Source organism: Drosophila takahashii, chromosome 3R (assembly GCF_030179915.1).
Source record: "Drosophila takahashii strain IR98-3 E-12201 chromosome 3R, DtakHiC1v2, whole genome shotgun sequence".
NCBI lineage: Eukaryota > Metazoa > Arthropoda > Insecta > Diptera > Drosophilidae > Drosophila > Drosophila takahashii.
Genome location: NC_091681.1, coordinates 20156003 through 20181955, shown reverse-complemented (window position 1 = coordinate 20181955; position 25953 = coordinate 20156003). Strand labels below are relative to the sequence as shown.

At 42.8% G+C, this 25953-nt stretch overlaps 1 protein-coding gene across 3 annotated transcripts; it reads right to left on the bottom strand.

Moving 5' to 3' along the window:
• Positions 1-673: 673 nt before the first annotated feature.
• Positions 674-24154, bottom strand: Octbeta1R (Octopamine beta1 receptor). 3 transcript variants are annotated; one of them, XM_044394295.1, is made up of 8 exons: positions 24016-24154; positions 9998-10629; positions 6874-7071; positions 6003-6174; positions 4853-4989; positions 4597-4779; positions 2971-3124; positions 674-1470 (listed from the first exon to the last, which is right to left on the bottom strand). In XM_044394295.1, exons 2-8 carry the CDS (start codon positions 10420-10422, stop codon positions 1204-1206), a joined length of 1536 nt encoding a protein of 511 aa, XP_044250230.1. In that variant the 5' UTR covers positions 10423-10629; positions 24016-24154; the 3' UTR covers positions 674-1203. The 3 variants fall into 3 exon arrangements, with proteins under 3 accessions (XP_044250230.1, XP_044250231.1, XP_070072309.1); XM_070216208.1 differs by lacking the exon at positions 674-1470 and adding an exon at positions 2757-2842; XM_044394296.2 differs by lacking the exons at positions 9998-10629; positions 24016-24154 and adding an exon at positions 7253-7270.
• Positions 24155-25953: the final 1799 nt, after the last annotated feature.

Here is a 25953-nt window from a genome sequence, read left to right as displayed (position 1 = left end):
GTCAACTAAACTGGCTTGAAGTCTGGAGATTTAGTTTATTGTGCTTCGTTAAGATTGTCCAGGCAAGAGAAAAGCGCTTTAGGAATTAGTCACACTTGCTCAAAAGATTACAAAACAGTTCTATGAATGTCAGTTGCATCTATTCGCAGAGGGAGAGAGGTACACAGCTACAGGTATAGTTCGTATATAATATATAGCTCTAGCGCTAACTCGACTACAACAACAGTGTGGGGACTCAAAGTCGGGAAACATCAAAGTTGGGGCTAAAAGACCCAATGGATATGTTAGTCGTGCTTTAGCTTCTACACTAACTTTTAATACGAATGAATCGCTTTGTTTGGTTATGTATTATGACATATATATAATTTGATTTCGGTTTAATGAACTAGATTATTTTAATGTACTGAACAAATCGAACGACCTTTGTCATTACTTTTTAAAGAATCGAGAATATGAATTCTACGAAAAATGAGAACACGTTGCTACAAATTAACATTAGTTGTACTATCAGTAGATTTAAGACCTGGTTGAGTGCTTTGAGTATTTACAAAATGCGTTCATCTTTTTCTTAAGCTTAAAACTCTAATAAAATGTATAGAAATCCTAAATGTGAACATAAAAATCCAAAGATATGAAACAATTTTGGTAAAGAAAGTATTTCAAACAAAATAACTTTTCAACCAGACCTTTTATCTACAGTGTAACTGTAGCTTTTATTTACTTTTTGCTTTAGAGTATTATTTCAATCCATGCATATCTCATGTTTTTTATCTTTATTTTTTTTGGGTTAACATCTAGCTTTTTATATACGTATATCAAACATTCATATATCTATTTGCATTCGCATTTATAAACATCTCTTTATGAAATTCCTGACTCCGTGACACGTAAATATGTATGTCGAAATATTTATATTTCTATTTATATTTCAATTCATTTTGCACGTCAATTTGCTGTTCTCGAAGGCTTTCTTTAATCTGTGGGATTGTCGTATTGTTGCTGTTGCTTTAGCTATTATTTGTGGTTAAATTCTTTTTTGCCCTCTTAGCCGTTATTTTGAGGAATGTTTTTGTCGAGTAATTTATTTTTGTAAGCTGGCAATCTGGTTTCTGCTTTCTGGAGAACACTTGGTGTGCACTGCGCACTCATGAACAGACGTTTGTGAAGCACTGGAGATGAAATCAAGTATACGCCGTGGGTTTCTTAGTTGGTGTAGAGCGGATGAAGCTGCTGCATCTGGGCGTCCGTGGTGGGCGTGACATTGACGGTATACTGGCGGGCCCGCATCACGCTCATGTGAATCTCCGACGAGGCCGTCGAGTTGACGCAGTTGGCGGCCAGCTCAGCGGATCCGGATCCGGCCCGTGCTCCATTGGTTCCCCGGCGACTGGGACCGCCGAACTCCAGATCCCGGTCGTCGTCCCGCCCCCTGCCGCGTCGGCAGAAGTAGAAGGCGTAGGGAAACAGGCTCTGCGGGGAGAAAACAAGGCCCAACTATTAGTGGGTGGGCATAACATGGCACTGCTCTGGATAGTTAGAGTACGCTATGTAAGTTAATAGAGTTAGCTCGCTACTGTACAGCACTGAAAGGTTAAGCATACGCCGCGTGGGACGGGACAATCGACAGGGTAGGGGGTGGTTGGTTGGGTGGCGGCACATGTCTGTGACAATTTGGTTTCACACAAAAAACAAAGGCTAAAGGAAGCCAGGGGCCAGGGATCCAGGGAAAAAAATACAAAAAAGAGACACACACAAAAAATGCTAAACGAAATGAAAGGCCGCGCATTCGTATAAAAAAAGGGACGAACAAGGACCCGTCCGTGTGCCTCTTTGTGTGTGTGTATTTGTGTTGCTGGTGTGTCAAAGTGTGCAGCATAAAAGGGAGAATTTTTAGAGAAAGAATAACATTTCATCATCAGCATTTACGCTTGTGTGGAGAAGGTGTGGGTGTGAGTTACCGTGAGTGTGAGAGTGAGGACATACATATAGAGAAGAGGTTCAGTTTTAATTTAAATATTACGTTTTATGCTTTCTGTTTTGGCGCGCTTAGCTTTTGTTGGGCCATAGGCAACGAATCAGCACAGTAAGCGCCAGCTGTGCGTGGAAAGAGAGATGGTAGATGCTAGTAGATGATACTATATATACGTGGTAAATGGTAAGCAGAATGTTCAAGCGATTAGAAGGCCCAAGCATTGCACCCCATTCACTGCGGGCCGGGCCCGGAAAACCCGTCGAGAATGAAACGGATAGAGAGAGACAGAGAGCAGGCGCAGGCAGAGCAGTAGAGCAAAGAACGTGCAGAGTTTTCACTTCTTCAGGCAGTGGAAAAGCTATTTTTCTTGCTTAGCAACCAGTAGATGAAGCATTTCAATCAGCTAATATGAACGCTACGCTTTCTACACTCTCCGCTGAACACAGAGGTGCACAGAGAAAAAACAGGACATCACATACTAGAAATTTCAAAAAAATATTGACAGTAATTCACAGTTCTTAATTATTCAAGAAAAAGTATTTTAGGTAAGTAATGATTTTTCAAGAAATATTTTAATGTTTTTTCATAAAAATAGTTGTGAAATTAATTTGATACTTATTAGTTCTTTAAAATTAATATATTTTTACAATTGACTATGTTTTTTCCCTGTACCTCCGTGATGCCAATAGCTACCAAAATAATTGCTAAACGTGAGCCTCTTCGGTTGGACGCTGCTGTTGCCCCGGCCGTGTTGCCAGTTGATATTGCTGTCGATATGGTTGCCGCTGCCGCCTCTGTGCATTGGGTGGATTGGGTGGCGGTGGCCCTGTCCTTGGCGATTGCAGCGGTTACGGAAGCCCTGTACTAAGTCTAAAGGTGGTGCAGAGAATTCAGTTTTGGATGCCCGAACAAAGCGAAATTGAATAGAATAAAAGTCCCATCAAGATGTCGAAGTCGAAAATAAATGCAAATTACTCGATGGCCAGCCCGCAACTCACCTTGAGGGTCTTCTTGAAGGCGGCCCTGAAGTCGCGGTTGAAGTATGCATAAATAATGGGGTTCAGGGCCGAGTTGAAGTAGCCGATCCAAAACAGGATGCCAACGAGGAGGCGCGGAGTGATGCAGCTATCGCAAAGCGAGGATACGATATACCTGTGAATCAATTAGGGAAGAGGGATGAGTTATGAAGGGTTAGATTACCCTTACAGTTTAAAGTAATATACTTGTAAGTTTAATAAAGAAATCTTTACGTTAAAATGTTCGCTTTCTTTAAATATGTTTTTAAATGGCAATTAAGTACATACATAATAGACATCTGCATGACTGGAATCAAACAGGCTTTGAAATGATTCCATTCGAATAGAATAGAGTTGAGTAAATGCTCAGCACACTATGACTAGAATGGATTGCATCTTGGTCCGTATAGAGTATGACAGAAAAGGCCTAGAGTTAAACGAGTGATAACGAAAAACAGAATGTCATATTTGAATAGGCTGAAATCATTCGAGTTATTCGAACCCATTCGATTTTCTTATATGACGTCATAAGGGCAAAATAGAAAATTAAATTTGTTTTGATATACATATATGTATGTCTATAAATAAGTATTTTTGTGATTTCTTATTTTCGAAATTACCAAGCTCCCCTTAGTTTAAACTCAAAACACATGCAAAAATCCACGAGAATTAAAAAAAAATATGGAAAAACAATTAGTTTTATGAACATATCCCAGAACCAAAAAATTTGCCTCTATCGCCACAGATAAAGAAAGGAATGGTCTTCCTTGGACCGCGACTTCTTAGTATTGTCATCCTGGAGTTTGTTAGATAAATTCTTAAGAAGTTGCGGTCCAAGGAAGACCATTCCATTCTGCCTCTTCACTACACTATTTTGTACTTCTCCTCCTTGGTCCGCGAATTCTTAGGATTTGCGGTAGAAGGAAGACCATTCCTTTCTGCCTCTTCACTACACTATTTTATATTTCTCCTCCTTGGTCCGCGAATTCTTAGGATTTAAATATGAAAATGGCATGGTTGGATTCAGTGGCGAGCTAAAACTAAAGGTAGATTTGTAATTTAAAAAAAAGACAAAAAGTCAAATATTTATGTAAGTATTTCAAAACAAATTTAATTTTCCATTTTGCCCTTATGACGTCATGTAAGAACTCGAATGGATTCGAATAAATTCGTCTGAGTTGTTCGTGTACTCATTTACTCGATTCGTTTTCCATCACCATTTCTGGTTCGACTGAGTTTTACGTCAGTACACTTATTTATTCAAGCCAGTTTTCCTACACATTCCAACTCATTCAACTCATTTTGAACATTGTCAATTCGAATATGTATTTTTTGTTATTCATGCAGATGTCTATTACATAATTATTTTATTTAAATTTGGAAAAAATGTTAAATATTATTAAAAAAATCAAAACTTTAAAAAGATTTCTTGAAATATACACCACACGTGTAAATTAATTTAAAAAGACAATTGGTAGATACGCAGATGGCAACTGCATGTTTAAAAATTATTTCAAATAAGTCCGAGTTAATTAAAAACCCCCCAACACCACAGCTTTTGTGTATTAACGATATTTACGCCTAATTGGGGCCATCAAGTATACGCACCAGAGGAAGAACGGCAGCCAGCAGATGAGGAAGGCGCTCATGATGATGCCCAAAGTGCGGGCGGCCTTCCGCTCTCGCCGCATCGTCGAGATGGTCGACTGCTCCACCTGGATGCTCGGTCGCGGCTTGGGAATTTGGCTAATCTGCAGATGCTTCTCGAGCAGCAGGGCGGCCACCTTGGATCTGGCGGGCACACAAGTAATTAGCGTTAATTTGACAACGTCGAAATGAAGGGGCCACTCGAATCGTGGCTTACCTGTACACCAGGCGCTCCTGTCGGTCGGCCTCCTGGTAAATGCGGTAGTACATCGACAGCATCACGATGCCTGGGATCCAGAAGCTCATCGACGAGCTGACTATGGCGTACGCCTTGTTCACTTTGAACTCGCATATCTGAAACGGAACGGAAATCGCCGATTTGACGGGCAACTCAATTAGCGACTATCAATAAATCAAAATGGACACTGAACAATGCGACTGAGTGGCGAAATGCCAGCGGCGAACCCTAATGGAGCGTAATGCTCGGCAATTGCCAACGGCCAACATTGCGTATGGGCAATGTGAACGGCAATAGCAATGGCAATGCGATTACTGCAATGCCAAGTGCGACAATAAAAACTCAATTACGCTGTGCATTACGGCGATGGCATGACAAAAGGCCACCAGAAGACATCTAATCAGATTTACGGCCAGGACGTTCTGCCTCGTGCGCTGACAGTTATTAGCATAAATAAGTTAAACTAATTAAAGCCCTCCCACGCGGTTGCTAATGTATGCAAAGGATCTCCCAGGCAGGTGGAATGGAAAGCCCAAAAATTATGCACAGTCTGCTTGTCGAAGTCAGAGCCTCGCAGCCTCAATACGCGCAGGAAACCGGAATGGAATTACCTACATTTATTTCTACATCAGCGTTTTATTGCGCAATGATAACCACCTCAACAGCAGCTGCTGACGGGATGGAAATATATATATACGTATATATATATATATATATAGAGCCGAGGAGCTGCCAAGTATTTGCTGGGGAAACCAATAAAATGGAGTAATAAATATGCTACCTGTCGGCTGGCAGCCTGAAAGGCGTAAAACTGCTTCAGCCACACAAACATAAATCAATTTCCGTTGAGGAGGAGGCGGGTTGGGTCGTAGAAAAGTCAAAGGCTGCCACACAGACGCCCACGTGGCCGGGGCCATGCAAAATGCATGCAAAGTCGATACGGTCTCAACTAAATTAAAATTTTCTATTAGTTTGATGTGCAAGAAAATTGAATAAATAATGCAGGCACACCGGGGCGACCGCCCAAACAAATCTGTGGGGGCGGCCTTAATGGAGAGCAACGCATAAATGCTATATTTAATTGTCCAATTAAATGCATTAATAGGCCACTCGCAAATGGGCTACTCACGTGCGGATTCGATTTGAGATACTTGTAGTTCTCGGTCGTTGTGTACCATCCCGAGCAGATGGGCAGGAACGAGAGCAGCGCCGGCGAGAGCCACACCATCAGGAGCATGATGAACACGCGCCGCTGGGTCATGATCAACGGATAGTCCAGCGGCTGGACGATGGCGTAGTATCTGCGGGAGAGGAGAAACAGGATATTAGCGTTAGGAGGGTCTAAATTAATGAAGCCTAGTTTTCCAGCTAGTTTTATAAACTATTAAGTTAAGATTTTGACACTCTAATGATTTATATGTAATAAAAACAATAAAAACTGATTGATAGTAAAAGAAAATATTATACACTTCTTTAAAAGTAGCAAATATGATGGGTTTAAAATACAAATTACCGCCATAAATTATACGTATGTTTTACTATGTTTATACGATAGCAATCACGATTTCTTGAAAGCGCGAAATAGAAATAACCCCTGTTTATACGACAGCCGAAAATTCATGCTTTTATACACTCTCAGCTGATAGGGATGCCGGACCGGTAAAAATATCTAATTTTTAATACCACTGATTAGAGATATAGCCTATAAAAGGCCTTCAATTTCTAGCGATCTGGCAACGTCGATCATTTTTTACAGAGTTACCATACTGCATATCACCAAATCACGCTTTTGGGCTGAAATCATAGTCAACTTTCGTGTGTTGCCGAATTCACGAAATGGCGTTTATACAAGCACGAATCGGCCGAAAGCGTGAAATGATAGCGTGAATTCGGCATCGTATAAACACAGTATGTAATGCATTTATTCAGTATCGAATACTCATGCCATTGGTGACCGGAACTTAAATTAATTACCGATTCGCAAGTAAACCCCGACTCACCTGTCCACGGATATGCAGCAGAGGTGCATGATGCTGGCGGTGGAGAAGTAGACGTCGAAGCTGTTCCACACATCGCACATCACGGATCCGAACATCCACTTGCCCGAGATCATGACGGAAGCATTAAATGTCATCGCACAGAGGGCCACCAGCATGTCGGCGACGGCCAGAGAGACCACAAAGTAGTTGGTAATGATGCTGCAAGGGAAAGGGGAGTGAAAGTAAGACTAAGAGCTGGGATAAAACTAAGCAGGAACCAAGGCGGAAGCCGCACAGCCAGCCGCTTCTCCTTCCAGTAGAAGGAAGCCTGAGTGCCGGAGGAATCGAGATTGCCAAGTTCTCAAATTAAATTTGTGCATTAAGCTTTCAAGTCACTCACTGCTCACAGCGCTAATCGTTCCTCCGTCTTCTTTTCAGAGTCGAGTTGAAAACTTTCGAGCGCACATTGCGCATACGCCGCGTGTGACCGCTGTTTAATGCGGCACGGCGCGTTGCTCTGAGTGGATTTCATTGTTTAATGGGTTAATTAATAATTAGCTTAACGCCGCCGCAACTTCCACCAGCGATCATCAACGTTGCGTGGCACCGCAAAACGTTAAGTCAATTAGGTGCACGCGGCGTATACGCAATGTGGAGCGGCAAATGCGTTTATCGGCCGTCAGAATGGATTTTCAAACAATCAAGCGTACATAACCCCAGGCCGGGGCTTCAACCGCAACCGAATGGGCGCTTGAGATACAAGTTTAAAACCGAAATGTCTGTGGGGACTTGACTCGTGCCACAACTTCTCCAAGGAAAGTTTTGCTTTCACACTAAACGGTTTAAAATGCAAGATAAACTTTTGAATGAAGGAACTTTAAGGGTGAACTGCATTCATCATGGATGGTAAATGCTGTAACGTTTGTAAGGTAGGGTATTCTCGGCCTTATCTATTAAACTCGTTAGCAATCGCTCTTCATTTTGTCATATTTCACCAGGACAAACCTAATTACCACCACAAACTGAGCCAGCCACAGACGCCCCGAAAGGTCGACTATGCGAGGGCAGGCTTAAAGCACCGCAAAGTACAAAGGCAAAGGCAAAATACCCGCATCGGGGGCAACACGAAAATGTTATTGAGGCGTTACCCAAAAGCCGCTTACATAGTGGCTGCGTGGGAACGACCCGTTCGTTTGATGGGTGTCAAGTTTGATTACAATTATGAGTCGGCACTTTCGGCAGTCATCCCGGCAAGCTCAAGTTCAAGTTGATAGGGAAAATATGGGGGCGAGTACTTCCGAGCTTGATCTTCTTGGCCTGGCTTTAATTTGTCACCCAATTTTTCGATTTGTGTGACATGAATAATTTAAGTTGAGTGTCTAATCGAAAAAGTCACAGGGCACAACTGTCGGGCGGAATGGCTTATCCTGAATGGAAAAATTCAGGGATTCGGGCTGGTGGCAGATGTAACATGGGGCCTAAGTGGGAATACATGTTGTTTCGTAATTAAGTCTAATTTGATGATTTAAACTGCCTAGCGAGGCGGAAAAGGTGAAAATGGTGCGGAAAACGCACATGACAATGAGCGCAAGCCCAAGCAAAAGCCCAACAATAATGAAAAAGATGCTGAGATAAAAACGGCAACATGGCATAGACGTAGTCAGGGTCAGGTCCCAAATTGCCTGTCCCTGGCAGGCTAAATGAGCCTCATCCTCATCCTCAGTCGCATCCTCATCCTTAGTCGCATCCTTAGACGCAGCCACAAATGTCAGGTGTGCGTCGGTTGGTCTCGGTTCCAAGGCAAAAGGAATACGGCAATGACAGTGGAAGACATTTTCCCGGGGCTGCTTTAATAGTCTGCGCCTTGACATTGAATGTCCCGGGGTTAGGTTACACCATTGCCATTACACCATTGTCGCCTCGCTCCGAGTGTTTTATGTTGGGCTGTTTAAATGCCAGCGGTGCTGGGCTTATGAATTTGCGGCTGAGACACGTACATACTTTCCACCTTCGGCTACCTGGCAACCACCCACATATATATATATGGCCATATCTCATGTGGAGGCGGCTGTGGCGTCGCTCAATTCATAAATTTGACAAATTATATGGCCGCTCATAAAGTAAATGCCAATGGCGCCCCCCTAAGTAGGCAACAATATTTTTATTTTTATGCTCTGCGCTTATTAACATTTCTAATGTAATTACGCACGTAGCCAGCATTTAACTTGGCCAACTGACTGCGGAATCAACCGTCCACGCCCCAAAAACGTTCGGAAGGCGGACAAGATGAGTTCTGTGCGCTTGACACGCAAAAATGATGGAAAATATGATAAATGATGACAAATTAATGGCCGCAAAAACGAGGTAGCTACTCGTAAAGCCGAGCGCGGTCAAATCGCACAAAATCGCTCGGCAGGAAGGTGCAAAAAAAGAATAAATACAAGGCAAAGTCATGTCCTTGGCAGCTAAAACATCCGCGATTCGTGGACAATGTGGCAGGTTACAACTCGGGCAATTGCTCAAAAACAAAGGGAAATTAAAGTAAAGGGGATGAATGGGGTATACAGCGGCTTTAAATGGTGTATTTTGTAAACACCTCTTCAGTTTTTTATTTATAGATCTTTAAATAAAGATTCTACAGATGGTGGATATAGTTTTAAAATAAACTTGCTCTAATTTAAGGAAGATTTCTTCGGTTCGTTCTAAATCGTCTAGTTCACTTTGGAACGGTTTCTGTGACACCGAGATTTGATTTTATGAAGAAATTGCGTTGGAAGAGATTTCTGATGGTCAGTTTAAATGTATATTTTCTGAATAATATTTATGTGACTAACGCAATAATAAATATTTATTGGAACTTGTAACGCGGGGATATATTAGTGGTTCGCTTTGCGAAGTAAATCGTGCTGTTGTACACTGTGTGTGTTGGCAGAGCTACGGCAGAGTCTCGATTTGTAGTCTACGAGCATTTGAAGCCTTCTGAAAGAACTCAATACATGGAAACTGAAACCGTGGCTGGTAAGTAAAAACCACTTGATGCAGGGCGACAAATTAATGGAGCCAATGTCAACCCAGACACAAGAGCAACATGACCAGTCGGTGGATAGGAGAAAAAGGGGGAGGAAGAGGAGGAGCCAGGACTCACCGCAATTTCCGGTGGCGCATGACGGACACAATTACCAGCATGTTGCCCAGGATGGCGGCCAGTATGATGAAACCGATAATGAAACACTTGACGAAGACTAATGCCAGATGGCTGCTGCCGTCGGCATCGTCGGTGGGTCCTTCGCCCGCCTGGATGTCCTGTGCCTGCCCAGCGACGACGTCTTCAAGGGAGACGGCGATGCTGCTCCCGCTGCTCCCACTGCCCACCGCACTGCCCAGTCCCTCGTCGATGAGCCCGTCGGCGATGAATTTCAAATAACGGGCATGCGAGGCGGACTCCTCCAGCACGGGAAGTTGGCCCGCCAGCGGTTCCTTTGTCGCGCCACCGAAGCTCCCGATGCTGTCCTCCAATATTGTCCTGGTTGTGGTGGCCGACATGGCCTGGAGTCGCTGCAGCAGCGTCATGGTAATGACCACAGGCGGTGTGTCGTCGGTGAGTCGGTATGTGTGCTCGCCCCGCTTAGTTGCCAGATCCAAATGCTGCCCTAGTGCCACGGAAAAGGACTCTCAATGGGGACGACATGCTGCCTGACACTTGCTCTTTTTCTTGTTCTCGTTCTCGTTCTGATGGCCACCGCTATTATTGCCTTATTGCCAATCGCTTGCCAAGTCCTGCAATTGAAAAAGAAACTCGATTTATCTGCTGCCTTATTTATGAGCGCCCCTTCAAAAGGGCAACAACAGCTTGTAAGCCAGTTTGCTGATGGCAAAGTAAGTGGTATTTGTATTGGCAGAATGCTTAACTGAAGAGAAATAGTCATGGAAATATTAGGCATTTATGGGGGAATTTAAGCCTGAACTGCAGTCCCTTTTACAAACAGTTTTCTATACAAATAAATGTAAATAAATATTTGTGTTATATTTAGGAAAATGAAATATGGAAATGAGTTCTTTAAATTTAATTTAATTTGGAATAATAAATCTAAAAGCATTGATATAATTTTTCCTAAAAGTTATAAGGAAAAGGTTGATAAACTCTGTGTGATCAAAAGTTTCAAGTTTCCATTCTATATTCCTGTTAAGGTATCCTGGCTACGTGTCTGATGGAATGAAACCGATTAGGATCCATTTAAGAGTCCTTAAGCGTAGAGAGTATATCAAGTTCCCTAAACCTTGTATTCATCTCTTGACTTCTGCTTGAGATTCCGCCGACGCCTTCCCGGATTCGATATCCATTTACATTTGCATCAATTCGGCATTTGTTGTGACAGCCAAATGAACCGCAACGTGCTGGCCATTTGTCTTCCAGCCGCCATCCATCCCCCTGCCCAGATACCAAATCGTGGAACATGCAAATCCCGGCAGCAAAAGAATAAGCAAAATCATAGCCAGAGTTAAGCCCATAAACACCTTGTGGCTTTGATGGCATTGTATGGGCGTAGAAATTTCGTTGGCCGCAGGCTCGTTCAGACAATGAAATTGAAACCCAGCGAGGGAGGTGGCGTTGTAGTGTGCAAAACGTAATCCCACTCAATTGGTTTAATTTACCATAAACAGCTTCAATTTCGGAGCTTCAACGTGGGAGGAAATTTCCGTTTGGGCCCTTCGAAATTTAGCTTCCTTCCTTTTTGCGCGATGGCACCAGCTGCTGCCTTCCCAAAATTCAGAAATTCCGAAATTCCCAAATGCTCATCCCATTCCTGTTAACAGCTGCTCGCTGTCTCTTTTTGGCCCTGAATTCTGGCCATATTTTAGCATCAGCAACGGCGACAGAGGCTTATCATTAGCAAATGTCAATTTTCAAATTATATACATTTATTTTGCAATTTGCTTGCCTGGTAATCGATGCCAGCCCCTCCCCTGTTTTATGAATTGCCCTGGGCCACACTTTCCATTCCACTTTCACTTCTGCATTTCCCCTTGGAGTAGGCAAACATTTGGGAGCCAAACGTGTAATTCCCATGTCGGGCAAACTAAGTAAACTCCGGATAACAAATACGAGTGTCAGCAGAGGAACTGTGTTTATTTGCGTGCGCCATATATGTAGGTTTACGATGGGTCCTTTCAACTGCCGCACCTTCGGGGAAATGAGTTTCATGTGGTTTGTGTGCGCCCGACACTCGCCAACAAAGCGACCGCGACTGAAGTGAACTTTAAATCAATAAAGGACAACAAATTGAAAAGGCTCGTGGCCCGTGGCTCATGGCTCGTCCTCGTAGGTCGCGCTCCACCCGCACTTTTTGAATTTGCCCGACCAAGTGCTTTTGTCAAACGCATTGACAATGCGCCACAACAATACCAAAGTCAGATTCCCGGGTCTCAGCTTTTGTCTGAATCGAGGGAGTCGAGGGACTGGGGATCCATCACAATACATCATTCACAGCCGGTGTCTCTGTATTCTGTATCAACGGTTATTTCTTATTTTTTAATATATGTATATATACATCTTTTTTGGGTAAGCCAGCATCTTTACCTTTTGCGACTCTTGCCTTCATTTGACCTTTCAAAGTTAGCCGAGCATCGCATACACAGTGGATGCAAATACGAGTGTATCCCCCAAAACAGCTATCAATTCAATTGGAGTTTAAATCAATCAATGCAATCAATACGCACATCAAATGAAATCTGTGGGATATTTTTGGCAGAATAATATTTGAGCCAGCGTCCACTGTCTGAAAATTGGCTGGATAGGTCGGTGGGTTGGTTTGGTGGGATGAGTCCTTGCCAGGACATGCCACGCTTCACTCGCATTGTGAATGGATGTGATTTATTTCGCTGTGGCCTGTTGGCCCCTTGGTCCATTGTCCCGGTGCAGTCAGCTCTGGGAGTTGGGAGCAACTTTGGCTTGTTAGTTATTTATTCTTACTTATTCTTTGCTTATTTGAATTCGCCTCTGTTTATTTACAGCTGAGCGACTTGGGCCAAGCCACAAGCGTTGATGTTTGCTCTCGGCCCACACAAAGTCGAAAAAATTAATTTGGAATCTTTCGTTTGTTTGGATACGGATTTGGTTCTGGTTTTCGGGGCTCGGGTTTTCGGTTGCCCAGATTGATGGTCAGCCTTAATTACTTTTCAAAGAGCGTTTTGAACCGCTCTTCTTGGCTCTTAATTAATTTTTAATTTATGCAAGGAACCGGGAAATCTTCGAGGGGCTCCCTATTTTTTTCTCATTCATCCCTTTCGCTAATCGATTTGGACTTAATCCCGAAGATGCCACTTGAGCCACACGCCGCGCGTTCTAATTGAGTGACCCAATCGAGAGCAAGTCATTTATCATTGGTGGATTGCTGGAATTACAGGCCGAAGCGGGCTCATAAATATGTCCCTCGGAAGGCGATTTAATTGAGTGCTAAAAGGCCCCGAGACAAAGGCGGCCCAAGGAAATGAAATCGGGCTGAAACGCTTGTCACCCGGAGAACAAATCGAATCCAAAACGGAAAACGAATCGAACGGCAGCGAATCGAAACTAATTGGACGCTGGAAGTATGCAAAGATAAATCGACAGCGGTCAACCGAGAAAAACTGTGGTTGGGGCCAGGCCACCGAAGGAAAAACAAAGCTAACTTTGTTGCGTTTATGTCGGCCATTTGCTAAATCAAACAACAGAGAAAACGAAAAATAAAAGTGGAAAGAAAAACATACAGCGTATATATGTATTAAGAAGCCAGCAGCAGAAGCCCCCTGGAGGCAATCAGGCTGACAAGGCGGAAGTAAAAGTTCAATTATTCATCTGGCTTTCTCCGCCTGCCCCTGCCCTGTATTGTGGCCCACACAGATACACAAAGACACAGATACATATTCATATGCTGGCCATCATCGGACTTGGCCTTGTTCGCATTTACATTTTAAATTGCAGTATTACGAGCTATATTTGCACTGCTACCCGCCCAAACAACGCGTTGTTCATTTCGGAGCAGCATTCTTTGTGCAGGCACTCGGAAAAATGAATAGAAAATATTCTAAAATAAGATATAGATTAACCTACCAAAATTGAATAAAGGGAATCTCATTGGTACACCAAAAAAAAAAAATGATATGAAACGATTTTGTGGTATCAATTTTGACTTGATATGCTCGAAATGCAAATCCTGCTCTATTTCAAATCTGACACTCCATTAAAGGCATACATTTGGTTTATTTTAGAACACACTTTTTCTCCCCCTGTATTTGGTATATTTGGTTTACATTATTCGCACACACAAACACACACCTTAGCTGAAAATAGATGAGCATTTTAGTTGGCATTTTTCAGGTCTGCATTTTTGAGGCTTGACGGCAATGGCAACGGCAACGAAAACGACAACGACAGCGTGTCCTGCGGCTCCTGTGGCCTTTCATCGTGGGGATTTCGAGTGGAGTGGTCCTGGTCCCGGGCTGAATAATGAACTGCATAATTCGAGCAGCATTTTGGGAATATTTACAAAATAAACAGAGCCATGAGTGGGCGGGGCAATATTTCGTACATATATCGTATAAATTACAATGCAAAATAAACGTTTGAATAGAAAATGTCATTGATAGGCATTTATGGAAAAAGCAAATATGGAATTAATTATTTCATTAATTATTTACAATGGCTTTGGAAAAGCCAACCTCAGAGAAAATTATTAAATTGATTAACTCGCAGCTGGTATGTGTTTTGTATTTGTAAAGTTTAAACCACAAATGAAATGGGGAAAAGTTACGTTTTAACCTGGTCTGGTGGTCTATGTTTTATCTAGACCCTCCGCTGCTAGGCTGCTAATTAAATTGAATTCTCGTCTGGCGGAAAATGGGTCAGACATTAAGAAAGTTAAAAAAAGGGGTAGCCCAAGCCCCGGGCTCGGCACACTCACAATGGCCAGGGAAGCTGGCCCCATAAAAGTGGCGGTTATGCAATTTTTAATTAATTTCGCTGGCTGCCTCTGCTGCTGATGATGCTTTCCTGGGCAGGCAGGCCCACATGTGCAGGGTTTTATCTTGCAACCCACAAATATGCAGTCCCATTGCCGTGGCAGAATGGCAGAGCCCCGGAGCCATCGCTCCGCCATGGCTGTTGAATATTTCAGTGTATTTGCACGTCGGAGCGTCGGGGCACTGGCTGCATGGATCCATGATGCATGTCGTTCCGCTTCCGGCTGTTGTTTATATCATTTATACGGTTACTGCTGGCCAAAGCCAAAAAGTGTGAAAATTGTTTGCCCACATGCCCACATCCTCACACGCCCCGTCATAGTTTGGGTCTCTTTGACCGTTGCCCTGCCACTTGACTTGACAGCTGAGGGGCGCAAACATTTTCACACGCACCGCAGCTTTATTAAAATAAATTTACAACTTGCGGAAATGACTTACAGCATACGCGTACATGCGGACAAAGGAAATTTAATTCGAAGGGCTTCCGAGAAGGGAGAAAAATAACGACTGAAACGTGCTAGAAACGCTTTAATTGATATACAGGGTGCCGTTTCCTTGTGGACGATTCAAATATTTAGCATATTCTGTTGACACATTAGCAAGCATGGCGCCCGAGCAGGGACAGCATAGATGCTACCCATTGAATATATGTTTCAAGGTTAACAGAAGATCCCTCGTTGGGCCCCACAATTTGTAAAATCGTTTTGCAACAGTGAAATCCCTCTTCGGGCGCCACTCCACAGATACAAGAAAAGTACTTATACTCCACATTTTTGCAGGGTATCAAATTGCTAAAAAGCTACGCACGACTGCCCAGATCCTGTGAACCTATGCACGAGTATCTGCGAGCCTGCGGGTGCGTGTGTCCGTATGTCCGTATGCCTGTGTGTCCGTATGTCCGCATGTTTGAGTGTGCTTAGGTCCCAACAACAAGTGCCACACGGAAAGCGGTGAGCAGGTGGCGGCCATCCTGCGTCTGCCGCACTGCGCCTGCCTTCCGCATGATTTTGCATTTCAAATTATTTCCGAGTGCAGTGGGTGTGGGATGTGGTGGGGTGAAAGGCGGGAGGCAGGAGGCAGGAGGCAGCAGGAGCACGTGCAGTCATGTAACATAGGCAGACACACATACTTCAAAAGCCGCTGGCTTTCGGGCAGAGCAAAAGAGGCAACGGAGAGAGTGCGAGCTACACGCTGAGAACATTTTTCAAAATGCCAAGCTAACAATAGAAAAGATGCATCCTTATCAAGGACACAAGCACACACACAGTCGCTCAAAACAAAAACATCATGGAGAGAAGAGGGCATTGTAGTACTTCTACTGCTTTTGGCAAGCAAAGAAAAAAGGGGAAAAATAAATGTGGAAGAGGGAAGGTACAAGAGAAAGAACTAAAAGTAAAAACACACAGGAAAGTATTTTGCTCAATTGTTGTTACTTTCTGTGCTGATTGTTTCAGCCAGGTGAGGCAGGTGGACTGAGAAGCCAGGAGGCATCCTGCTCTTGGCACGAGTGCTTGGTTTTGGTTTTGTCTCTTTTCCGTTCAACCGACTGCCAGTTGAGCAACCTGCAGCCGAGACCTTGAGCGATTAGGTGGTCTCCTCCCATCTCCGAGGTGTGCAGTCCAAATAAAAACTTTGCCAGACAAACGGGCGTGGCAGTTCGAGTCGGAGGCAGGCAGCTTCATTAGCGTTAATTAATTGCACGGCCCCGAGAAGGCGACGACAATTCGAAAGTTCCTCAGACGACATTGACAAACGGAGCGCAAAATGGCCGAAGAGTATTTGCAGAGGGCCGAAAACAGGGCCACTGGCTATGCAAACTTGGCCCAAGTGCTTCTCTACTACTGTTGCTGCAATGCCCAAACAATTAGCATGAAATCACGTACACGGCACGGCCTGGCTTTCTCCGGAGTCCGCCGGAGTCACTCACCTAGGTCGATACCCAATGTCGATGGCTTTCCGCTTCGACTTTGACTTTGTCTTTGGATTCAGCTTTGGCTTTGGCCTTTTCATGCCAAGTGCGCGACCTTCGCTGGCGATTGAATTTGACATTGTGCTCTGGGCCCAGGTCTTCAGTTCCTTCTTCCCTTCTCCCGCCCATTTCCTTGGCCACCCGATCCGTATCCATCCGCAATGAAAGTCAATTGCCATTTGCATTTATACCCCAGCGAGTGAGTGAGTGTGTGTGAGAGTGTGTAAGAGTGTGCTTGTGCCTCGGGCTCTTAACGGGACTGGCCCAAAAAAGAAAGCTACACAGAAAATACGAAAGCCTAAAAAAGGAGATATTATGTAGTATGAAAATAAAAGGTTTAATTTAAATAATTTAGTAGGTATAATTTCGCCCTGATGATTGAATTTCCTCTTTTTGCGATCTGATATCTTAAAAAACCAACTGAAACTACTCTCAAATTATTTCGATTTTTCTCAGGCACTTAAATACAGGGACCATAAAGAACAGTCAACAATTTGACTGGTTTTTATTTACTTTATAGACATGGCCAAATAATAGTTTATTTGTTTTCCAGATTTTTTGACATGCCTATACTTTGTGGACAAGAGTAAAATGAGTGTTATTTATGATGTTTAAACCAAAATATCACAATAATCTTTTTAATATATAAGTAAAAAATAACTGTTATTTACGGTCCCTGCTAGAAACCCATCTTATAAAATATCTAATCAAATTTGTTATTGCATATTCTCCCAGTGTACGATTGGATGAGTTCGGGCACGCAAGTGAATCGAATGTCTCTGCTTTGTTCTGCTCCCGAGCTCCGACTTTTTATGGGACACCGGAGCACTCTCGAGTGTATAAAAGCGAGCACATTTTTATGGCATTTCGCTGGCTAATATGCCAGCAATTTTCTACCTATTTTATTTACCCGGCACACATGGATCCGGATCCAAGTGTGCGTAAACATCTGATTGGGAGTTATCCTCCCTCGGCCTCAGTTGGGCCAACTTTCCCGGGGCCATTAGCCACAATTACGTACTTTTAACAAATTGAGTTTGAGATTTGGAAGTTACTCCTCGTCGGAGGTGCGTAAACATGAAACGTAATGGGATTTCAATAAAATAAGTTTTTCGAAAGTCGAAATTCGGCTTTAGCAGTAAAGTGCCTGCATTTCTTGGCATAAGATTTCAATTTTGAATATTAAACTTGTAACTGTAGCCGCACTTTGCCTCTGCTTTCTGTCCAGACAGTTTCAAGTGGCACGTGCTGGGAGGTCGGACCACGCATTTCGGCCATAAATAAACATTTAATAAGCCAGAAAAAGTTCAGTGTCCAAAAATACATATTGAAATGTAATCGAAAACATATTAAATGGAAAGTGGAGCCCGTATGACCTTATGGCCTGTGCTCTGTGTTTTCGGCTGGGAAAATGACTTGTTATTTTTCCAACTGCAAACAAAACACGAACCATCAATTATTTCACACGTTAGGCGACTGAAAACTTGCTAAACTTTTCCACACAAAGAAATGCATTTCGATAAATGATTTACAGTCGCATTCAAGTGCTAGCTATCCTAAAGCAATGAATTATTGTAACGAAAAGTTTGCACAATGTCAACCCAATTCTGGATTCAATCAACTCGCTGCTGCCACCCAGTCTAATTTCGTTTTTATTCCGCCACAGCTCTTGATAAATCGCTTCGGGAGAAGGGAGTCCCTTTTTCGATATCCTTTTGACGGCCACGCTGAAATATTAAGCAGACAAATATGAAATCCCATATTGATGTCCTCTCGCAGTCGGAGGACAATTTAACTTTTATTGGTGCAGCATATATAATGCGATTTGGAAATGGAAACCGATTGTTAGTTGGCAAAGGTCATCCCCATTTCGGAGTCCCCCACTCAATCGCAGATTGCTTGGGGGCAACTTCTCGGATATTCTGCTAGATATTCTGTGATATTCTTGGGAAAGCCAAAGTCGAAAGAGAGTGAAGAGGAGGAGAGCAGCTTTTCTTTCTGCTGACAGGACAGACACATGAAAAATCACGAAAAACTCAAGCTGACAAGAAACAATACAGACAACAACAGCATCAGCTTCAGTTTCAGATTCAGCCTCAGCATCCGCCGCAATACGGATAAATATAGATATAGATACATCCCAGCAGGCTTATGGCCTGTCCCTTTGTCTGCTTTACGATTTGCGGACGATTTCCTCGGAGCAGGAAGGAAGGAAGGAAATTTAAAGTTTCATCACCGAACTGAAACCCATAAATGTGTGCCAGGCGAAACCGTAAAGGTCAGAAGAAGAGAGTTTGATGATCCGAGGACTGTCCATAAAGCGGAGCATGCAGCCAAAGTGATTGAATTAATATAAGAGGGGAATATTGCAACGGGGTCGGCAGGATGCGAAGACAAAGGACCAAAGGACTAAAAGACCGCTCCTGTTGGCAGGCCAGGCACGCACTATATAGCATATATGGTCCATATAACCAAGTATATGGCAGCTCGGCCACGCATCATAACATGTCAATATACTTCGAACCTCGGGCGCCATTAAAGTCAAATGCTCTACGGGGAATTTTCAAGGCGGCTCCAGCTAAGCATCCCCTTAGCCCCCTTCCCTCCTGCCATTATTTCTATTGTGTGTTTTTGCGCAAAATACCAAAATCACATAATGACAAGGACAGCGCCAACGAAATCAAAGTGTAAAATGTTGAAAATCGAATTTGCCGAGCGGCAGGCAAACGAAAATAAAACAAGAAAAATATACGAAAATATAAAAAGGGAAGCGGAAACGGATGTGAGGGTGGGGAATCGAGGTGACTGTCAGACATGCCATTATTTGTTGATGTATTAAAGCTTTTATTTACGTGCAGGTGAGCGCCATTTGTTTATATTTGTATTTGTATTCAATCAGCGTCAACAAGAGCCAAAATACAGAAAAAGAGAAAGGAATCGAAAAATCACATGAAAAGTGAAGGCAAATCAAATAAAATCAAATCACTGGGTCGACACTTTCAGTTTTTTTCATTCTTTCTTTCTTTTTTTTCTGTTTTTTATCGTAGAATTCCCGCAGTAGCAAGAAAATGTCAGCGCCCAAGTGGTAAACACTCTAAGGGCCTCTTTACCAGCTTTTTGGGCCAACTAATGGCTGCAATTTCGCGCCGAAGGTTCATTATCATGCCTGCGATAATGTACTCGTCGCTGATGACGATGATTATGTTGACTGACAGGCCCGGGAATCGAGAGCTGAACTACATATAGCTACATGGCTGCCTGGCCAGATAATAATATGTCTAGGCCAGAGCCAAATGGGTTGCACATGGCCTACTTGCCAGCGTCTGTCCTTCGGCGGTGGGAGATTGGGAGACTGGTGGTTTTACATTGGGCTAAGGTAACCTCATCCCCATCCCCGAACCGTCCAAGTTCCATCAGGCAGCGCCGTAATGAAGCTATAATTAGATAAGCGAACTACTACCACCTGGAACCCCACTAGCAGATCCAGTACCTCATGGATACACAAGCTCGCATCTGGCGTCGTATTTTTAGCCAGCGAAATGTAACAAACGTTTGACTAACCAAACTCCAGCTGACAGATGAGCAGGCCAGGATGGGGCCGGTGTTTATGAATGGCTGATTCCCTGAGCCCCTTCCCTTTACCCACTTGCCCACTCACCCATCCACTTTCACATCCACACAATGGCCTCGCATCGTGTCTATTTGCTGGCAGCTAGTTAGTTGGGCATACATTGTCAACGGGCATCCGCTGCGTATACGTAACGTGGCTGATTTTCGGCAGACGAGCTGATTGAGTTATTTGCCTGGAATTGCGATTTGTGTTTCTCTAATCATGCATATAATTGAATTTACAAATTGACTGAATAACTATACAAAGAGTAATTATGTAGGTAAATAGGATATTAGGGATACTATGCTGTCGCAATTTGGCATGTTGAACATTTAATTGAATAAATAAAAATGCCAATCTGCTGAATTTCATACAGAGTGGGAATATTTTAGAGTATTTTTGTTCTATTAAAGGCACCTACCATACAAGCTTTGAAAAAGTAATCAATACCCTTTTTAAAATCATAAAATATTCTCTTACTATTAAAGAAGAATTACTTTCTTTCATATTTGATTCCCTTTTATAGTGGACTGTGTCAATCGAAATGCTGTTTGAATTTAAAAGCACCCCTGCCCACATGCAGTTAGTTTTTCAATTAACCTTTCGTTACTACGTTTCGTTTCCTCTAACTGAATGAGATAATTGAAATGTCATTCAATCAAATGCCAGACAAAGGACCATTATATCTGCACCATAAGCTTATTAATAACACACTCCAATTTATTTCCAGCCAGGTCATCAATCAAAATCAGCCACCGAGCTCCTTCCAGTTGCAAGTCAGTGCAACGATGGGTTGCTCAAGGTCGAATATCTATAGTTGACCCCATAGACGGGCTATTATTAACACTGCCTCCCTCTTTTGCAAACACCCCAGTTATCCGCTTACTTAGCCTTGTTCTTCCTCGGCTGGCCAATTAAATGCCAAACAAAGTGCGGTATCGGGCAATGAAAATCAAATCAGATGAAGATGAGCCATCAATCAAACAATCACTTAATGAACTACTTCAAAAGCAGACGATGATGCCTCATTCTCATCCCCATCTTTATTCGCATTTTCAGGTCAGAAACAAAGGAACCAACAACAATCCCAGACAAACACGCCAATTTCCACTCACAGTTTTGTTTTCCTGCTTTTTTGGGGCATTAATTGCTTGGCGTTGCCTTTATGCCATCGATTGGAAAAGTTTTCTGGCCACCTCGCCCTCATCCGTCTTCGCCTGACACCTAAGTACTTTGCCACAAAAGTTTTGCAGCACATAACGCTTAAAATGCGTTTAATTGAGAGTCGGAATCGGAGTGAGAGAGTGGGGCGAAACCCGAAAACTTTTGCCGAACTATGCAAACCGTTTGGGTCCCAGCAAAATATTATGGCAAATAATTCGTTAAGACAGTTTACACTTTGTTAAGCGATACCCGATCTGGGTCAGATGGGGCTCCCAGGTATTTTTCTAAAATTTCAATTGCCCTTGCCTTGCCTTTTCCCTACCTTTCCCCTTCAGGTGAGGGCTGAAATTAATATTGAAATTGTGGCCACAAATTCCACTTGTAGTTGGGCCAAGTATATCCCGAAAAGTTGGTATTTCTGGCGGACGACCGCAATTTGCCGAAAAACTTTTGAACTTTTTCGAAAAGTTTACTTTATCAACTTCTTGTTCATAGTTGGGTAAGACAAATCAAAAAAGCTAAGGATAATGTCGCCGTGGGCGGGGGAATGGAAACCAAATTACTGCCCTAATGCCTAACAAATCGATCGACTACGTGACAGTTGCCAGTTTAATTAAAATGAAATGCGCTAATGGAAATCCTAACCCACACACGCACCTCCCCCGCATTATATATGTATACAGGGTACACATATATATATACCTATATAGGTGAACCGCATTACGTTATGATTAAACAGGCCCACGAGTCCTGATGCGCGAATAAACAACCGTCAGGTGGGATAGGAAGAGGGCTGAGGAGTCCCACAGTCAGCCGTGTGTGTGGAAAGCATTTTCAGTCGGTCATGTCTATATTTCGGTACGTGAAATATTAATAATTCCATTTTGAACAGCTCAAGGCAAGGATAAGCTCGTCGGCGTTCCAGGCTTTATTTTTAGCCACTCCAAACCAGAGCCGCAATCGTGGGCAGGTGAAAGTGGGTGGCGGGAGGAGGAGGCGGCCAAGACAGCCAAGGCCCGTTGGCCACTTAAAGCATAGGAAAACTATTAAAATTTATGCGTGGCTAACAAGGAAACAACAAAACAGTCGCGGCGGCCATTACACACACACACTTTCACAGCAGGCGAGTCCGGGGAAAAAGGACATGTAAATGCTGACAAACAATAAAATGTGGCCAGCGAAGCAGCGCAGATGGAGTAATCCCTCCTGCTGACAAGTGCCAGGACCTTGGGCACAGTTCGCTGAACCGCCGAGTGGAGAATAAGAGCCTACATCAACGAATCCTGGCGAGATCCGGGGACGCCCTGGGGACTCCTTATGGATTCCGAAAATATCCCATATGTGGCTTTACAAATTTAAGGTTGCGGTATTGAGTCTATAAAACGACTATCAATTACACAGACTCTTTGACGAAAAAAAATGTTTAGGATAGAAATAAATAATTTAAAAACAAATCCTAAATATTTAATGGTTGAAATGGATAAGAGCGCCATTAAATTTTAGAAAAACACTTAAACTGAAATGACACTTAAATTCAACTATGTTCTTTATGATAGATTAAGTTATAAAAATGAAAAAAGTTCTGGAGAATATTCATTTGTTATATTGTTAAAATATATTTGCAGAATTTATTGAACAATAAATTAGACTAAACAAGCGACGGATAAATGGGATAATTTAGTTGAAAGTTGAATAGTTTGAAGTTAAACAAAATTAAATATTAAACATTAGAGTTATAATAATCAGCTATTGACTTTTTGCTAGTATTAATTACGCCAACTTTATGCAAACAAAAAATGTTAAAAAGTCAGTCTAATTAGTGCTAGTTTCAGTAGGTAATTACAAATAACTTTCCATTAAAAAAAGGTAAATAGCTTTCATTGTTTTTGTGCACACGAAAGTTGTTAATTGAGTTAAAAGGCAAAGTTTTAATTTATGTTCTTGCCATGCCATCACGTTTCCACTTTCGCTGGTGAAGCCACTAGGAGGCTAGTGGCCTCATTATGCATGTAAAACGCCACACTTTCCGCGATCTTTAAAATTCAATAAGGCAACTATAAAAAAAGGACCTAAAACCGTTGACAAGCCGATGGCTAGCGGGTTTTTCCGAGCCGCCAGCAAAGCTGCTTACACAGATTTTTGTTTGCCATTCTGGCCCAAGACCCGGGGAAAACTTGGAAAACCCAGGATGGCCAACTTAACGCCTTCAAGTTGTAAAACACTTAGCGGTTATTTCGTGTTTTTCCTGCCTTCTACATTACTCCCCTTCAGGGAAATAGCATGGGTTCGGGTTTGGGGATCGGTGTGAAGTGGAGTGGATTTGGGGGGCACTGGCACAGGCACACGCGAATAAATCCGCGCCAGGCAAATTTTTGCTGTGTTGTAAGATAATTTAGCGCAATTTACGTGCAAATTTGCTTACGTTACTCGCCAGTGGAGGGAGATAGCGCACAGGTGTGTGCCCGACGAGCAGGCTCCGAGAAAGTCGAGGCCCCTGATTCAGGACGTCTGAGGATGTGGATGTAGTCACCGGAGCGCGGACACAACCGACAGCAGCAAAGGACAACGCACGACTGCGGCTGCCGACCAGGAACCGAGTTCCCATCACGAATCCAAATCCGAGCGACTGCCTCGTCATCATCGTTGTCGTCGTCGAAGTTCCATCGTTGTTGCTTGAAGTAAGCTGAATTAGAAATATGAACAAGAAAGAATGCCACGGTCGAGTGACCCGACTATTGGATCCCTTAAAGTCCCTAGGGTATTTTTAAATCTGTTGTCTTATAACCGGAATGGCTTATCTTAGATCAAATAATTATTATTATCCTATATCATATTTTCTTTATTTTATTAGGATAAACTTTAAAATCTTTTTGTAAAAAAATATACTTATTAATAATACCAGCTTATCAGTTATTCCGAGTATTTATTTTCAAGAATTGCCTTCCAAGCATTAGTCATATATTCAGCCTTATTTCCAAGAATCAAGCACGCCCCTGTAAATATGGGTATTTCTGTATAAAAGAAGTAACCAAAATAGCAGCTGGGGCAGCGGAGCCGACTGCGACTCCGTCTCAAATAAATCGCTAGTAGATTATTCGTGCTGGCACCCAGTTGCTCCTGCCACATCATATTCCCCGTCTGCCTGGCAGGCTTCTTTCTTTCGTTTACCAAAACCAAACTTTTTCGTGGAGCCCGCGCCTGTGTGTATGCTACGAAAAATTGACAGCCACAACGCAAGGAGGACAATTTCGTTAGCTGTTCGCCGGAGTTTGGAGTCGTCCTTTTGGATAAGTAATTTTCGCTGTTGCTATTTAATTTATGACTCGTGTTTCCGTCTTGTTTCATTATTTGTCTTTTATTAATTTGTTTATTTGTTTATCTGTGCATCGCTCAACTCGGCCGTGTGGCTGCTCACTTTTCCGCCACAAAGCCGTGCCAGGCCACCAGGCATTCCTGGCCAGCTTTTTATGTGCTTTTAATACACTCGCATAACCTGGAGCGGGCTTAAGCGCAGATAGACAGCTTCATGCAACAACCCATACAATACATGTGGCAGGCGGTGTCTGTTGCCTTGGTTTACTGCTCTACTGTTGCTTCGTTTCGGTTCCGGCGGCGGGAGAAAGTTTTCTTGGACGCCTTTATCTCACGCGTAGGCGAAGCCGTCGACATTTCAGCTTTCCCCGCCGTACCCACCGCCTCCCCTTCCTTTTTCTCCCCTGTTGCATGCACAGCGGACAGGGTCGTAAACATCTTCGTTGTGAACAGTGATGAGTGGCAGTGGTGTCTAGGTGGAGGTACCTATTTCAGTATTTTGTACCTTATGCATTCTTGAACTCGAAATATTAATTCCTCCCAAATTGTACAAATAAATATGTCTTTATAAATATGATTTACTATCCAGAACTTATTTGTATTTATTTTAATCGCAATAACTTTTTTAATATACTCATATCGATATTTGCTTTTGTAAAATAAGGGTTTGTTATAATAATAATTTGAATAAGTACTATATTATATATATATATAATACAACATTTTAAATGCAGACATGTATTTTGTACCATGTATATTTTCATAGGAGTATATGGTTCAAAAAGTTCCAAACATTTGGAATATTTATCTTGTACCTTGTACCAAAAATTGGTAAATTCTTACCCTTCTCAACCCTCGCCGGAAATCTCCTTTATCCCCACGCTTTTATTATACTCTTCGGTCCGGGGGTCTTATAGGGATGTCAATTCCGAAGAGGTGGATTAATTAGAGCCCTAAAATTGTGGATCAAGATAAACCATCATTCGAGGTAAGTAGTTTAGGTGCCTATGATAAATAAATCCTTTTGCTTTACTGCGTCTTTAAGTGA

What these genes read in the sequence shown, in the direction of transcription:
- Octbeta1R (XM_044394295.1), bottom strand. Translation starts at nt 10,422, where the DNA reads ATGACGCTGCTGCAGCGACTCCAGGCCATGTCGGCCACCACAACCAGG. An exon ending in CAGGAGCGCCTGGTGTACAG is followed by an intron (nt 4,780 to 4,852) that starts GTAAGCCACGAT and finishes TGTGCCCGCCAG; the next exon opens with ATCCAAGGTGGCCGCCCTGC. An exon ending in CCTTCAAGAAGACCCTCAAG is followed by an intron (nt 1,471 to 2,970) that starts GTGAGTTGCGGG and finishes TTCTCCCCGCAG; the next exon opens with AGCCTGTTTCCCTACGCCTT.